At 40.2% G+C, this 16,943-nt stretch overlaps 1 protein-coding gene across 35 annotated transcripts in view; it reads right to left on the reverse strand.

Moving 5' to 3' along the window:
* Positions 1–16,943, reverse strand: part of DOCK10 (dedicator of cytokinesis 10) — a 276,179-nt gene that overhangs the window by 100,369 nt on the left and 158,867 nt on the right. For all 35 annotated transcript variants that reach the window (XM_013984546.2, XM_003133687.6, XM_021074800.1 and 32 more), the window contains exons 5-11: positions 13,141–13,213; positions 12,754–12,876; positions 12,359–12,493; positions 6,958–7,141; positions 5,423–5,508; positions 5,062–5,145; positions 4,786–4,941 (exon numbers count right to left, since the gene is read on the reverse strand). In XM_013984546.2, the coding sequence (XP_013840000.1) occupies positions 4,786–4,941; positions 5,062–5,145; positions 5,423–5,508; positions 6,958–7,141; positions 12,359–12,493; positions 12,754–12,876; positions 13,141–13,213 (841 nt within the window). The remainder of the gene's footprint in view (positions 1–4,785; positions 4,942–5,061; positions 5,146–5,422; positions 5,509–6,957; positions 7,142–12,358; positions 12,494–12,753; positions 12,877–13,140; positions 13,214–16,943) is intronic.

Raw genomic sequence — 16,943 nt, forward strand, 5'->3', positions numbered from 1 at the left:
AATCAAGAACATGAAATCTTAAATGTAGCTCTGGAGCAGCTTTATTCATTCAGCTTTTTGGAATCAATTTCTATTTTCAAAGACATATTTTATAGTATAAAACCATGAGCCTGAATGTGGTTTTCAATTGACTGACTGAAAAATTACATGCTGTCAAATATTGTTTCCGCATCATGAAAAAGTTCTCTTAGGGAGTCTTTTTGGAAGCTCATTCATTAAATGCTATTGCATTGTTGTTGGCTCTTCAGCAACTTCAGAAATATTTCAATTAATTGAAAAGCATGTTCATTGAATTAAAAACAAGGAGTTTAAAAATAGTGACATTAATAAAAGAGAGTCACTCACTAAACATATAAAGATTTTTTTAAAACAATGCTATTACTGCTATATGAAAAACTATGTAAAAATTGCTGTTAAGGTGAGGCAGATTTGCTTTTTAAAATTATTGTTTATAAGCACAATGAAATGATTATTAAAATGTTTTCCTACTTTTTAAACATTTATATCAACTGCAAAATAGAAATAATGACATACAGAGTATTCAAAATCGACTTATCGCTCTGGCCTAACAGATATACGAGGGCTCACAAAAGCTGCTCTTTCATCTTGGATATGTTCTCTTGCTTGACAAGATTGGCCCAAATACAAACATTTAGTTTCTGAATATGGACTTTAGGATAAAGACAGGCATCCACGTGGAAGAGGTCAGATGCCTCTGGCACTGGAAAGAAAAGCCCATTATCTTTGAGTTTCCATTTCTAAATTTTGATTTTTTAAATCACACGTATAGGTGTTACTGGGTCAATAAAAGCATTTATTTTTATTTAATAAAATGCTTAAGTGACATTGTGACTTAGGTTAAATTTTCCTGATATTTCCTAATAGTTTCAAGAGCCAAGTTTCTAGTGTTATTTTTTTTTAAATCCCAAATTAAAGTATGTTCTTAATACTTCTAACTCTATGAAAATTTCTCCTGCAATAGTCAATGACATTCTCTGTGTGGCCGCATCTACCGTGCTCCTCTCTGGATTCATGTTACTCAGCTTCTCAGCGCCATTCTGCACAGCTGACCCTTTCTCTTTTGGCACCACGACCCACTCTGTCCTGCTTTACCTCTACATCAGTGACAACTCCCTCTTAGTCATTGGTCACTTCTCTATTCATCCATTAAATTACATATATAAAAATTCCTACATGACTCCCCCTAGATCGATGCCTGGACTAGACTTCCGAATTTCTCTCTCTGCTCATGCCATTCCCTTGAGTTCCAAACTTGTATTTACACCTGCCCAAGGGACATCTCTATTTGGATGCCTAATAGGCCTATTAAGCTTAGCATGTCCATAATGTGCTTTTGGGTCTGTATTCCTCAAATCTGCTCTTCTTCCTTTTAGGAATGGCACCCGTGCATGGAAGTGTTCAAAGCAAAAACTAGGGACTCATCCTTGAGATTTCCCGTTCCCTTATCCTGTATATACAAAAATGTACCAGAAAGACCTCTCAGTCCAATTTACCAAACATCCATCAACTGCATTAAAAGCTTTTGCACAGCAAAGGAAACTATTAAACAAAAATGAAAAGACAACCCACAGAAGGGGAGAAAATCTTTGCCAATGATGCAACAGACAATATGCAAACAACTCAGACAAGTCAACAACAAAAAAACAAACAAGCCAATCAAAAAATGGGAAGAGACATAAATCTACACATAGAACTATGACATGACCCATCAATCTCATTCTTGGGCACACATCTGAACAAAACGTTCCTTGAAAAAGACACATGCACCCCTATGTTCACTGCAGCACTATTCACGATAGCCATGACATGGAAACAACCTAAATGTCCATCAACAGGTGAAGGGATTAAGAATATGTGGTACCTGTACACAGTGGAATACTACTCAGCCATAAAAGGGACAAAATAATGCCATTTGCAGCAACATGGATACAACTAGATCTTCTCACACTAAGGGGCATCTCAGAAAGAGAAAAATACCACATGATATCACTTATATGTGGAATCTAAAATATGGCAAAAGTGATCCTATCTATCAAACAGAAACAGATCATGGGACATGGAGAGCTGACTTGCGGTTGTCAGTGGAGACAGAGTGGGATGGATGGGGCCTTTGGGGTTGGTGGATGCAAACTGTTACATTTGGAAGGGATGGGGAATGGGGTCCTCCTGCACAGCACAGGGAACTGTGTATGGCTGGGTCACCTTGCTGTACAACAGAAACTGAAGAAACATTGTCAATTAACTGAACTTTAATAATAAAAAAGATTGCCAACTCCCCCACCCCATCCATTTCTCTCCTTCTTCCTTGCCAGCCCTGGTGCAAGCTGTGTCATGAACTGGGGTTACAGATTGCTAATTGCTTTCCCTGGTCAACTCGTGTTTCCTCCAACCCATTCTTCTGATGGGATGTTTTAAAAACACAAACTAGATCATACCCTTTTGAACTGCAGTAAGTGCTTGAATAGCTTCCGCTCACACATAGGATAAATCCAAACTCTTCACTACAGCTCTTAAGATCCTACCCAAGTCTACCTTGCACTATTTCTCCCACCTCATCCCGGTCTGCCCTTCCCCTCACTGTCTCCTTTCAATTCCTAGAAACTTGCCCAAACTTACCTTCTACCTGGAATCTTTTGCCTTGACCTGACTTTTCACTCTTCTCAACCTTTGTTCTTTCTTCATATGTCACCTACTCAGAGAGGCCTCCAGGGCCACCCCACCTAAAAGAGCCCTCCCCCCAGTTCCTCTGTATCACATCTCTCTGTACTAACGTATTTGAAAGAACCTGGCATAATGTGCAATTATCTTGTTAATTTATTTGTTTTATTTACTAGCTGTCCTTTTCAAAAAGACTCTAATCTTCAGAAGGCCAGGGACCTTGCTCATCTCATTCCTTGCTGTTTCCCCATGATTCAGAGCATGTCTGGCTCCGGTAGGTTCACTGAATAAGTACTTGCTGGAGAGTGAATCAACTTGACTTCAACTTTCACTCTTACTCACATACCTAGTGCAGAGTCAGTCATAAAATATGGGGAAGCTTCATTTTGAGGCATCTTCCCTCACCAGCAATCCCTTGCAATTTTAGCTTGCGTTATCAACAAGAATTTCACATCTAACACTGAATGGTTCAATATCTTGCATGCATCATATTTACACATGTCAAAGCAATTCCCATATATTAGAATACGAGTTTAATCTTTAATGAATGCTTACTCTGCACCAAGCACCATCTAAGTACTTTCTATACAGTACCTCATTTAACATTCACAATGGCTATTTGAAATTGTTACTATTATTATCTTCCCTCCTTACAGAAGAGATGAGGAGGGTAAGCCACTTACAGATTATCCCACCAAGGTACAACCTGTAAGTGGGAAAGTCAAGTATACGCTAATTGATTTTCCTTATGAAATCTGAGGTCCATAGTGTGTATGGTTGTCCTGCTACTATACCAGGAAGGGGCCTGGAGAATCAGTGAGGTGCCTGAAAACCCAAGGGCAGTAGGTGGGTAGTCTTTCTAAGAGTTCATCCATTCTGCCAACCACTCACCGCCAAATCAACAAGGCTGGTTTCACTACATCAGCAATAGAAGTGTGCATGGGATTGCGTGCGTGCAGTGTGCAGAGGAAACTTCATGCTGTTTCTACCTTCTAAAAGCAAAATGTGGCCTGTATCGTGGATCTGGACATAAGTTTTCTTAAGATGAAAGGTGACAATTGGGGGATGATTTTTTAGGACTTAGGAAAAAATGTATTAACAAAGGATGAAAGGGAACATGTCAATAAATTAATTATGATTTTTGATGGCAGGATTATGACTGATTTTTATTTTCTTCTTTATAGTTGAACCTTTAATCATGTTTATGATCACAAAACGTCCCAACACATACATTTACAGTTCGTATAGAACCATCCCCTAGAATACTAAGAAAGAACCCTGCAGAAAGCCCAGTAGTAGGAAGAAGAATCTTGCATTGATTTTAGTGAGTACAGTGATGTTTCTCCAATATCAGTGAAGCACCTTTTCCCCCTACCATTTACACGTATTACTTATTTAATATGTATCTAATATTATTTTACTCAATTGACTATTTAGCCTTGTCTTAAGCAGTAACAGCTGTAAAAGCACAGGGTTGATTTGTTCATTATAAATATTCTCTAACAGACATTAAAAATGAACATATAAATATTGAAATAAAAAGTGTCGATTTAAAAGCCATCTGATGCTCCACCAAGAAGATACAAATGAGATCACTAGAGATTGAACCACAGAGCTGATTTAATGGAAAGAAGGTAAAGATCACCACAGTCTAGTCCCTTTGATGCTTCCTCTTTAAGTTAGAAGGGAAATTTTAAGGCAGTCTATTGACAATGCCACTTCAGAACCTGGGCATTTTTATCATGGGGAAAAATGTTGTTAATTTCCCTGGTACACTAGAGAGTGTGAACTCAGTGCCTGGAATCATCGGGAACAGAAAAGATTTTAAGGAGGATGGATACAAATGAACTTACTTGCAGAACAGAAACAGACTCACAGACTTTGAAATGAAAAATCTATGGTCACCAAAGGGGACAGTTTGGGGCGGGGGAGAGAGGGGTGGACTAAGGGTTTGGGATGGAAGTGTTCTAAAATTAGGTTGTAATAATGGTTGTACAACTATAAATATAATAAAAGTCACTGAAATATTTAAAAAAAGAAAAGATTTTAACCAGGGTGGTGTGATATTGGCCGATCGTTACAGGATGTAACAGAAGAGAAACTTACGTTTGTAATGGGATCATTTTCATTCTCTGTAACACATCCCTGAAGATTCAAGTTGAGAGCTTTACAAATGATCATGATTCTCTTGGCAGCTTTTTCTTCAAACGGTTTGATCACAAAGTCGGGTTCTAAAAGATCCTTTTTCTGAAGTTTCAAACTCTGAAAAATTTTTGCAAAGTTTTGCTCAACAAACATCCATTGTAAGAAAAGAAATTCTAAATTACAAACCACCATAGTTCAAATCAAGTTCATGTCTGCTTAGAGAGAATTCCAACTTACGTCTATGTCTGGATCCAGCGAAAACAAATTTAGCCTCTCTATGTTTCGTGTTGTTTTGACAGACTCTTCAGTTTCTGTGAGGTACTACAGAGAAAGCTGTGTTAGTTAGCTCTTGGTATCTAAACAGCCACATACTTTCAACTAAGCTCCATCCATATGGCCAAGAAGTAGCCCTTAGTATTATTACTACTTCAATACCATCCATTAATACTCATCAAATCTTACAGAAACATGCTTCTATTTTTTGACTGTGATGCTTTCTAATCTAAATCTCAGAAAAAGCATTTACAGCCTTCCCATGAAAGCAGTAAACAATCAGTAATTCAAATTTATTTGCACAGTAAAATGCGAGCTTTATTACTTTTGTGAAGTCAGGGTGAAGGCTATTCTCTGAAGAATCTGTTTCCTCTGGTGTGCATTCACAAGTTATGGAGTTATCCAGGGAATCTTAAAAAGATACACCAAGACCAGGTTATTAAATAATCCACATGAACCACACATTTCTCTAGCCTGTGACTTATCAAAACTGGGTTAGACGCAAGAGCCATGAGGGGTGGATACTGGTGAGCAGATAGGTGCCTTCTTTGTGACGGATTGTTGAAAGAGCTGGGCCTGGAAATCAGATGTCCTGATGATCATTTTGAGAGTCTTTCCATGACACTCCTGTACCCATAAGAATTCAGAACCCTTACAATAATACATTGATACTTGGGGTTGTCTTGGCTTACTTCATCAATGCATTCTCAAGTTTTCTTACACACACACATGCGTGCGCGCACACACACACACGCTATATATATTACTAATTTTGACTCTCAGGCCATCAATTTAAAACCTATACTCTAGCATCATTATTTAAATCCTTTAAGACTGTAAACATTAATATTCTAGCTGATTATCCTTAAGTAAATCATGAGTGTAAAACACATACTGTGGCATACAACAGTTGTGTTAAAGACTCTTTGCTTTTATGCACCATGGTGCTACGCAAAATGTCTTAACACAGTGTCCCCCTGACTCTGAAGGTGAACTTGTCATCCATGTGACTATAGACCTGTTTTCTCCCCTTCTTTTCACCCTTTCTTTCCTTCCTTTTGCTCCCTTCTCCTTGCATAGGATGGACGAGACTCTTCTGAAAGAATGAGGATGGGCAAAAGAATTTTTTTTTTTCTTACAAAAATATCTAACACCATGCACAACTTACAGAACTAGGCTGATCTCAGTGGGGGGTCAAATCATACGTGAAAGATGCCTTTCAGCCAAAAGGAAGTGATGCCTATGTGCCTTTACAGAATATAATGATCATTAATTAAATTTATTGAAAGGCTATAAAACAGAATTGTCCCTTTTTTTTTTTTTTTTTTTTTTTTTTTTTTAAATAGTTGCACCTGTGGCATATAGACGTTCCAAGGCTAGGGCTCAAATTGGAGCTGCAGCTGAGGCCTATACCACAGCCACAGCAGTGCAGGATCCAAGCTCATCTGCAACCTATGCCACAGCCTGCGGCAGTGCCAGATCCTTAACTGACTAAGTGAGGCCAGGGAATGAACCCGCACCTTCGCGGACACTGTGTCAGGTTCTTAACTTGCTGAGCCACAGTGGGAACTCCCAGAATCTCCCCTCTAACATCCCATCGGACATGGGTACATTTTTGATATTGCTGACAAATGATTTATTGCTGGGTGTCAGCCTTAAATCACTGCCAGTCAACCCAAAATCATACCTCTGTGTGGTGACCCTCACTATTCAGTAAAGATTTAGGGGTGATTTCCTGGAGCTGGTTGCTCAGAGCTGAATGAGCTAGACCCAAGGGCTACCACAGTTAGCAGCAGCAGAAAGGAACTGAAAGCACAGGTCACACTTGGCAAAGAAAGGGAGGTGGGTGCGAGCCCTCACCCAGCCCCAGGTCTGCGAGCTCTGTGCTCCTCCTGCCCTGCGGGGGCCCCTCAGGACTGATCTGCAGGATGCGGTTGAGGGTGTGAATCCATTCATCCATATCCGACTCCGTTTCAGCCGCCAACACGAAATAGGTCAGGTCATTCATTTTCAATTCAAAGGCATATTTTCTCAGTCTGTTATTCTGTAGCATAAAAAGAAGGAAAAACGTCAGATACTAACTCTTAGAGAGTGAGCGACTTTTTTTTTTTTTTTTTTTTTTTTTTTGTATGGGATCTTTCCATACAAGGAACATAAAGAAGATCTTCCAAAACAGAACAAAAATGTAGATGGATAAGAATCATTTTGTTTGGTTTCTTTCAAGGCTTTCTGTACGAAGCGATATCTCAAGTTTTCATGGACTGGATGCGCATGTTGGCTGAAAATTTTTCATCTTCAGGCGCATGGGGGAATGTATTTGAAGCTTCCTCAAATGGTTGCTTTGAGTTGCTGCCTTCCCTTTTTCACCCTGTGTTCTGAAGTTCACAACTTATTCCAGTTGGGTTTTTGACACCATTACATGCCAGAGGCAGCGCTTGCCAAAGGCACCTGCAAACTACGTTGCCTACTCCCCAAGGGGCTTCACTTTCTTGTCTTCCTTGACTTTTCTGGCCACCTCCTCCATCTTGAAATCCATCCATCTCCTAGTTTCTGTGACTACACTCCCTTCTGGTTTTCTTTCCTCCTGAACGGCTACTAGTTTTCACCCCTCCTGGCTCTTCCTTATCCTGGTGACTTGAAATGCTAACCTCAGCTCTGCCTTAGACTCCTTTCTGTCTCATCTGGTCCAATGGCTTTAAATGGCATCCATAGGCCAAGGACCCCCAATTCCTTTCTCTGGCTCTGGCCTCTCCATCTACCCCCAGACTTTTCTAACTGGACACCTCAAATTTGCATTTCGTGACCGGGCTTTATTCTAGGTCCCTGTATCTGCTCCAATCACAGGTTCTGTTTCTGCCACAAGGGCCTGAAACAACCCCTTGACCCCAAGGGGCACCCGTGCATTCACGTACACAGCATGGCGTTTCCCCTCATGCGCTACGGTGGCTTGTATTCACTCTTCAAATCGGAACTGAAATTGCATTTGCTCGGGGAACCTTCCCCAGTTCTCCACTTAAGACAAGGTCCTTGTCCTCCAGGGCACTGGAGCATGCCAAAGGCATAGGAGCATATGCTTATCACCTGCATTTATTGATGTGACCATCCCAGTTTTCCCTCACGGCTGCCTCCACAAAGGCTGGATCACCACTCTGTCCTGCAACAGGGCCGTCACATAGAAGGGTTCGACAACAAGTTCAAAACAGTCATATTTTATGAATGGGACAATGCAGGATGCTATTCTTAGGCATGAATGAATGATGGAAGGAGTACACCAACAAATTAGAATGGGATCATGTGATAAGTAGCTACTTTAGACTGGACTTTCACGGAAGGTGAAATCTGTGAAAAAGAGTGAGCTGTTTAAAGATTGGAGAGGCATATGTAAAGTAGAGGGAACATGAAAGCAAATTATTACGGCAGTTTTATATATTTCTGCCAGGAGATCAGAAATATAAGTGTGGGCGTTCCCTTCATGGCTCAGCAGTTAATGAACCTGACGAGCATCCGTGAGGATGTGGGTTCGATCCCTGGCCTTGCTCAGTAGGTTAAAGATCTGGTGTTTCCATGAGCTGTGGTGTAGGTCACAGATGTGGCTTGGATCCTGCATTGCTGTGGTATAGGCTGGCAGCTACAGCTCCGACTGGACCCCTCGCCTGGAAACTTCCATATGCCATGGGGTGTGGCCCTAAAAAGCAAATACACATATATATTCTACAACCTGGGGTGGGTTGTAAGAATTATGGAAGAAATTCCACCTTTAATTCACCTCCAGATAACTCTGATAACACGTATGTAACTCTTACACTATTCTAAAACCTTTAGGTCACTCACAACTGTACTAAAGCAAAACCTATACTTTTAAGATAAGTAAATACAAATAAGAGTAGAACAAGAAGATGAGATCCTTACTCTTCCGATTGAGAATGAGGGGTATAAAACAGATCTAGTACTGTTTGATGATATCACACAAAAGTGGAAAACTACTGTTCGGTTTTTATTTTACTAAGGTCCAGGAAATTTCAAATCATAAATGTTACCTAAAGCCTCTTAGAAATTTGGGTCAGGATTTCTCTCGAATTGAAGTTTCCCTTGAAATATATTTCTAAGAATTCCAAGGATTATTCTTATGAAGATACAATGATATAGATCTGGCCTGAAGGAAGTGAACTAAAATGGTCTGCTCACTAAAGACTGTTATGAACTTGAACGCCCTAAGAATAGCCGGATGGTTGGTAGCACTTTCTGAGGCAAAGTCTTTTGTTCCTCTTTTCTGTTTTATTCAAGGGAAACTGACAGCGATTCTTGACAAAATAGGTCTGACTCATCCTATTATTCATTTGCTTTTTGCTTCTGTGTGTACATGTTTCATCTCCAGGCACATTTTGTGCCGGAGAGCTTGCTAGAACACTGACTAATCTTGCACTACCTCATTCAGAATCCTCTTTCCAGATGCAAAAACTTACAAATCAGAAAGAGCTGTAAGCAAATATGTAAGAACAGGCAGATATGAGGTGACAAAGCACAAAGATGTCTAACTTCCCAAAGTGATCTCAAGAAGCTAAAGCTTCTTCCCTCTACAAAGGGTAACAAGTTCTTCATAAAGAGAAATAAAAACAAAGGGATAGAGTACGCACTCTTTAAAATATATAATACATGTTCCCAGATATTCGAACGGCTACCTATTGTAAAATCAAGTAGGATTATTCAATTGTGCTTTAATGTGCAAAATCTACCTTGGGCATTCCTACATATATATATATGCTCGTTTTGTTCTATGCATCTTTGCATCCAACCCAGAAGAGCTTATCATTGCTCTATGTTCCTAGAACATTCCATTCAAAGTGCCATTTATACCTCCATTATGGCTCTTGAGACACTGTGTAATACTTTTATAATAGCCTATGTCCGTCTCTGGTTATGACATCAGCAAAGAATTCCCAATGCTCAAGCATGTCATAAACACGAAGTAAGTTTATTGGATGAACGAATAAAGAAATGGATAAATTAGCATGTTTCAGTAGATACTTCAGGAAGGTGAATCGATATTTTCTAAGAGGGCTTTCCTGCAATGGGACGTTTATGTCTCAAAGTTGTGACCTTTGTAATTAGAGGAAAGACCAGTAAAGGGTGGCTGAGGACACACTATGTCCCAGATCCTTTTCACATGTTAGCACATTTATTTTAGTTTTACAGATGAGAAACCAGAAATCAAAGAGCTTGAGTAACTTACACAAAGCTCCCAAATAGTAAAAGTTCACCATCGACCTGTACAAACCCGAGCTTATATTTTCCCACAGAAGATGTTCTCCTTCCAAGGCACCACTTAAGCAGTGATTGAACCACAGTCTGAGAGGTGATGGAGAAGGGGGCCCTGTAGTGGAAGGTCAGGTTAGAGTACCAACTAACCCTGTGCGTTCAACACTTACATTCTTCTTGGGAGAAGAAATGATACAATAATTTGTATCTTGGCAAACCGAATGCACAACAAGGGCTACAACTTCTTGAAAGACGATGACACATTTGCTAGAGCAAGTTTTGTTTGTTTGTTTGTTTGTTTTTGTTTTTTGTCTTTTTAGTTCCACACCCATGGCATATGGAAGTTTCCAGGCTAGGGGTCGAATCTGAGCTGCAGCTGCCAGCCTACACCACAGCCACAGCAATGCCAGGTCCAAGCTGCATCCGTGACCTACACCACAGCTCATGGCAATTGCTGGATCCTAGACCCACTGAGCGTGGCCAGGGATCAAACCTGTGTCCTAATGGAAACTCATCAGTTTCATTATCACTGAGCCACCATGGGAACTCCTGCAAGAGCAAGTTCAGAAGTACAAATGGAAAAGAAAATATTTAAGTTTTTCAGTCCACCTCTACAAAATGGAGTTACTGATCTTTAACCTATTGCAAAAGTATTACTTCGTATTTCTAAAGCCAAAGAGCCTCCTCTGTGACCAACAAAATAAAACTACCTCCACCCTCCATTGAAATCCTTATTGCCCTTCCCATATGGAAGGTTGGCATCTGTATTAAAAAGCAATTATCTTTCACTTCCAGTGGAATGCTCAGCAACACTTAATTAATTCTTTCCTTTTAAAGTTCAGCATTATGACTTTCTGGAGAAATTCCAGATTTTAACAGATAAACCATCCAGAAATAGACCAGGCTTGAGTGACTGGAAAGGACTCTATTTTGCATCTACACATCCAAGTGCCCCTGTATTGACTCAAGATGTAACCTCAGCCATGTACCAAGCTATGTGAATGCCCATGGCTGCACAAAGAATTGTTCCTAGTGGCCTGTGACCTAAAACAGAGTCCTCAACCTCAATGAGCCAGCATCTGAAATCTGGGGTAAGATCGCTAAAACGCTTGATTGCTTCAATTCTTACGTAAGAGAGAAGAAGGATAGCTATTTCATCAGAGTAGAAAGAACACATTTTTTTTTAAATAAGGTGTTCAAATGAGGCCTATGGAATTATTCTGCTTCCCTGTGCCACAGTGGTCCATGTCACATTGAATACAAAGGACAATAATTTGGGGACTGGACTGAGTGCTTGCAGAACAGCATTGTCTGTTAAAAGCATTGTGTCTGTTTCTGAGATTAAACTCTTGAGAAACAATGTAACCCTTGACTGGGAAGAAACCTACTCTGAGCAGGAGGCGGATGCATGTATATGCTGTAAATCTACTATCTCATTATTACCTAATAATAAAGAGAATGTTCATGAAGAGCATTCTTGTACTATGCTATTTACATAATACCTTACTGAATTCTTTAGCCCAGTGGTTCTCTACACTGCAGCCACACAGGCGATCACTGCCTCTTCTTCTAGAATATATCAGACCTGCTCTTGCCTCAGGACCTTTGCACGTGCTGCCCTTGCTCATCTTTAGTCTCTAGATCAAATATTTTCTCTTCAAAAAATGTTCTTCTCATGTCTAGAGCACTGACATTCCTTTCCAACCTCACCATTTGTTTCTCTCCCTTTTGTAACCCTGTTTATTTTCTTTATTCCAGATTGCACCAATTATTCCATGTTGTCTCTTTCTTTGCTGATTTTCTGTTTTCCTTAATTCATTGAGGTAAATTTTGTCAAAGCAAGTATTTAGGTAGCCTTGGTCTCCACTAAATCCTTTGAGTCCAGAAGAGTCCTTGGCTCATTGTCAGACACTCCATAAGCCACTTTTAGAATAAATGGATGATGATTGGATGAACACATTAAAAAAAAAAAAAAAACCTCAGGGGAGAGGAGATTTCTACTCACCTGTACCACACCTGTACAAGAATCCAAAAAGATGCAGCCTTTGGGTTCTTTGGATATTTTTTCATCTTTGTAAAAATTCATGATGTAGGAGTTATCTGGCAACTGAGTCAGCTGGAAGAAGCGCTTTTTGAATGACTAAATAAAGGAAAAAATAAAAGGAGGTAGTTCAAATTCATGGAAGTTAGCATTTTTCTAATTGCTTCAAGAGTGCTACATTTCTAGGGTATTGGTCTAGAGAAGAGCATTCCTCTCTCTTATAAATAAAATATGACATGAAACACAAACTCAATACAAACAGCTGCCCTCAGTTCTGCGACCTAAGCAGGGGTGGGGTGGGGTGAGGGGGCGGGTGAAAGAAAGGTGGCAGAAACAGATGGATCTTGATGTCTCCTTACCCGAACAGTAACGGTATTATTCACGGTGCTGTTAAAATTCCCCTTGTACAGCCAGCCAGACTTGAAAACTCCAGTTCCTCCCGCTCCCCCACCGCCCTTGGAAGACGAGTGGGAGGTGGTATCCTGTGCAAAAGGCATCATTAACATCACAGCATTCTTTTGTGAATCCCAGCTCTTAGACCCTGTGCTTAAAACCGAGACTCCTCCTCTCTTTGATTCATCTTAAATAATCATGTTCCCTTTCAAAACAAACATGATTCATGCTGCCTAAAAGCCCTCACACCAACAGCTATTGCAGCTGTATGAAAAACTGGTCAGAATCTGAAACATGCTCATGAGAGGCAGAGCACATTTTCCTTATGTTTGAAACATTTCACTTTTACTTACTTCATCTTTATCAGCATCTTCATGGTCAACCTCAAAGGAATGTGAAGGAAGTTTCTCTGGTTTGTATTCTGCTCTGATATTAAAAAAAAAAAAAAGATTCTGATTTGTCATTTGACACACTGCTTTCAGCGGTTCCCTGGGTAACAGCGACTGTGGTGGCTTTCTTACATGTTTGCATAAAATAATGTAATCTCATGAGGGTCCCATTGCCTTTGGAAGTATTACCTTTCCCCCATACCATTCTATCTTACCTCCAGTAAATACATCTTCATTTTAAATCATATTCGTACAGAGTTACACATACCCTTTTTAATTAGACAAAAGCAAGTGGCATCATTTTAAAGGTTTGGTGATTTAAGTTGTCCTTCCTCCACATTTTGAAGTGGAATATCAACAAAGTTGTGTTATCCTTTTTTTTTTTTTTTCTTTGCTATTATATGACATGCCCAAGGGTACAGGCTGGCCATTTGAAGAACCGTGTTCCTGAGAACCAAGCTGCACTCCAGCCACTAGGCTGCGCTGCCCCCCTAACCTTGGCCTCTCCCCAAAGTCTGTACCAACATGACTTAATGGCAATTCACTCTGGGCATTCCCATGGTAGCAGAGAAAGGCCTCTATGTCAAAGCATCACTGACCAGCTTAGAGGAGCAAGAGCGTGCACGTGGCTCCACGAATGGTAAAATAAGATGGAAGCAGACTTTCCTCCCCTTGATTCTATCTCATAACACATGGTTGAATGGACACCAGACAACATCATCCGAAATTTTGGCATTCCTTTATACCTGGTTGGAAAATCCTACATTTTGTAGCTAGGAGAATTTGCATGGGATATTTGTCTTCTTTCAAATGATTTACATCATGTAGAAGCAACCTCGGAATCTTACTCTTGAGAAAAAGAAGCCCCAAGGCACACCCAGTATTCCCATTACGAATGGTTCGCTATGTTGATGGTCTTCCAGACAGAAGGGTGAATGATCAAGGACTCGTTATACTAAGGTACGCATAAAATCGCCAAGCCACGCATTCAGGTAGACATTCAGTGAATTCAAATGGGTTTAAAATATTCTTTACCCTCCTTGTGAAAAACAGGAAAATGCTCCTTCCCAGTTCATAGCAGGGAACGTTGCTAGCTCAAAAAGAACACTGTCGGAAGTTCCCGTGGCTCAGTGGTAACGAACCAGGTTAGTATCCCTGAGGATGCGACTTCAATCCCTGGCCTTGGTCAGTGGGTTAAGGATCCAGCATTGCTGTGATCTGTGGTGTAGGTCACAGAGGCTGCTCGGATCCTGCATTGCTGTGGCTGTGGTGTAGGCTGGCAGTTGCAGCTCTGATTAGACCCTGAGCCTGGGAACTTCCATAAAGCACAATGTGGCCCTAAAAAAAAAAAGCCCACTGTCATAGTAAACTGTGGAAAGCCCGAGATCAGAACCACATTTTCCATACCTGATAAAACTATTTTTTTCTATTGTGGTAAAAATATACATAACAGTAGAATGATTATTTTAACTATTTTTAAGTGCACAATTTAATAGCATTAAGTACACTTACACTGTATAACCATCACCACTGTCCCTCTCCAGATCATTTTTATTCCCAAGCTGACTCTGCATTAATCCAGATCTTGAAAACATGAATATATAATACAACCTTCCTCATCCATGACTTACTTGCAAATTCAAAGAAATTCAAAAATATATACCAAGAGAGCAGAAAGTTTGTACTGAAGTCTACATATGCACTACGTAAGTGGCACACTGCTTTTTATTAAATTATACATGGATATAATTAAACATTTGTACACAAATACTGGGTTTCCACATCTAGTCGAATATTGCTTTTTTAAAAAGTTTTATGGCCATGCCCACGACTTATGGAAGTTCCTGGGCCAGTGATTGACTCTGAAACACAGCCACCGCCTATGCCACAGCTGTGGCAATGCTGAATCCTTTTAACACACTGCTCTGGGCAAGGGACTGAACCCTCACTTCCGCAGTGACCCGAGCTGCTGCAGTCAGGTTCTTAACCCACTGGGCCACAGTGGAAACTCCCAAGTCTTGCTATTTGCTGAGAAGAAAATAAAGTCCATAACAGTTACTCACATAAATAGGTAGTACAAGAGATAGGGGTCAGAAGCCTTATCTCTGAAATGCTACTTCCTGTATTTAGGGCGCACTAACCCCAACCATCTTTAATAAGCATGTTAAGTAAGATCGCAGCCAATTTTCTTTTCCAAAGGATCTTGGTGTACTTGTAGTTCTTTCTCTTTCTTGCAGACCATTAGAGATACTCCAATTTATTTGAGCCAACTGCCACTGATGAGAACCTGCTCTGCATCTTTTGGTTAGGGTCAACCTTATGTGAAGGCAGATGAAGGTGGAGCCCACACTGTTATTTCAGGACCACTGGGAAATTCTTCTTACTCCACCAAAACATTTCTCTTCACCTTAATGATGCCTTGACATTCTTTGAACTGGAAACAGTTCCTTTGACCTTTTCATTTGATGGGCAAAATCAAGCCCTTAATAAACACAACTCTTCCTGCTCCCCCTGCTTCTGTGAAAGCAGACATGTTGCCAGAGATTCAGAGGCAGGTTCAAAGGGCTGAGTTAAGAGCAATTACTTGAAGTATTTTTGTCTACAGAGGAGAAAACATGAGTGTTCCAAGATTCTGAAAATAATGGCAGAGCAGTAAAGGCACTATTAAGGAAACATTGCACGTGAAAGACAAAGGGATGAGTAGAGAAAACTGAGGATGATGCAGAAAAGACATACTTGAACCTGGAAGGTCAACATTTGGCTCAGGGATGGCCCTAAACTGTATCCTAGTCCTTTCCTGTCAGTCTCCCTTTGACCTTGAAACAGTTCTATTCGTTTCTGAATTATTTATTCTATCCTCTTTTGCCAGCATGCCTTATTCTTTCTTCTGCTTCTTATAAAAGAATAATTGTATAGGCATTTGTTCCTGATAATTTTGGCTTGAAATAGTGGTCATGTTCTGTAGCCCAACTCTTATTTCTGCCCTGATATTTATGAACTTAACAGACAAAGGAGAGAAGGAACAGTTTTTCAAACCAGCAATGAAATAAGAACAAGGAATTAAGGAAACAAAGTAAGGTTTTCATGGCCCTCAATGTACAAGACTAAATACTTGTGAGGGTTTTCCCACAAACCTCCCAGTAGAGAATTGGAAATAATAACTGAGATAGCAGATAAGTGATACCCAAAGTTTCACAAAAGCTCATGGATTTAAAGTGGCTCATGCACAAGGGACTTATGTACGGACAGGAGAACAGCTAAACAAACTGTAATGGGTTCACACAAAAGAATCTTACTCAGAAGGGGAAAGGAGCTACTGATACTTGCAACAATGTGGACATGATAGAAATAATACAATAGAATTGACAAAACAGAAAAAGACTCAAAGATTTCCAAGTCAAACTTATGTTCACCAAAGGGGAAATGGCGGGGTGGGGAGGGGAGTGAGGTAGGGATTAATCACCCAGGTTGGGACTGATATGTACACACTACTATATACAGAAGAGACAGGTGACAGAGACCTAACTGCATAGCACAGAGAAATCTACTCAGTAGTGTGTGGTTAACTTATATGGGGAAAGAATCTGAAAAGGAAGGGATGTATGTATATGTATAATTGATTTACTTTGCTGTACACCTGAAATTAGCACAATTTGTAAGTCAGCCAAACTCCAATAATATTTAAAAACAAAACAAAAACATCATGCTGAGTCGAAGTCAGAAACACAGGAATACATATGGCAGGATTCCAATATTAGGAAGTTCCA

The sequence above is a fragment of the Sus scrofa genome, chromosome 15 (assembly GCF_000003025.6).
Source record: "Sus scrofa isolate TJ Tabasco breed Duroc chromosome 15, Sscrofa11.1, whole genome shotgun sequence".
Classification (NCBI taxonomy): domain Eukaryota; kingdom Metazoa; phylum Chordata; class Mammalia; order Artiodactyla; family Suidae; genus Sus; species Sus scrofa.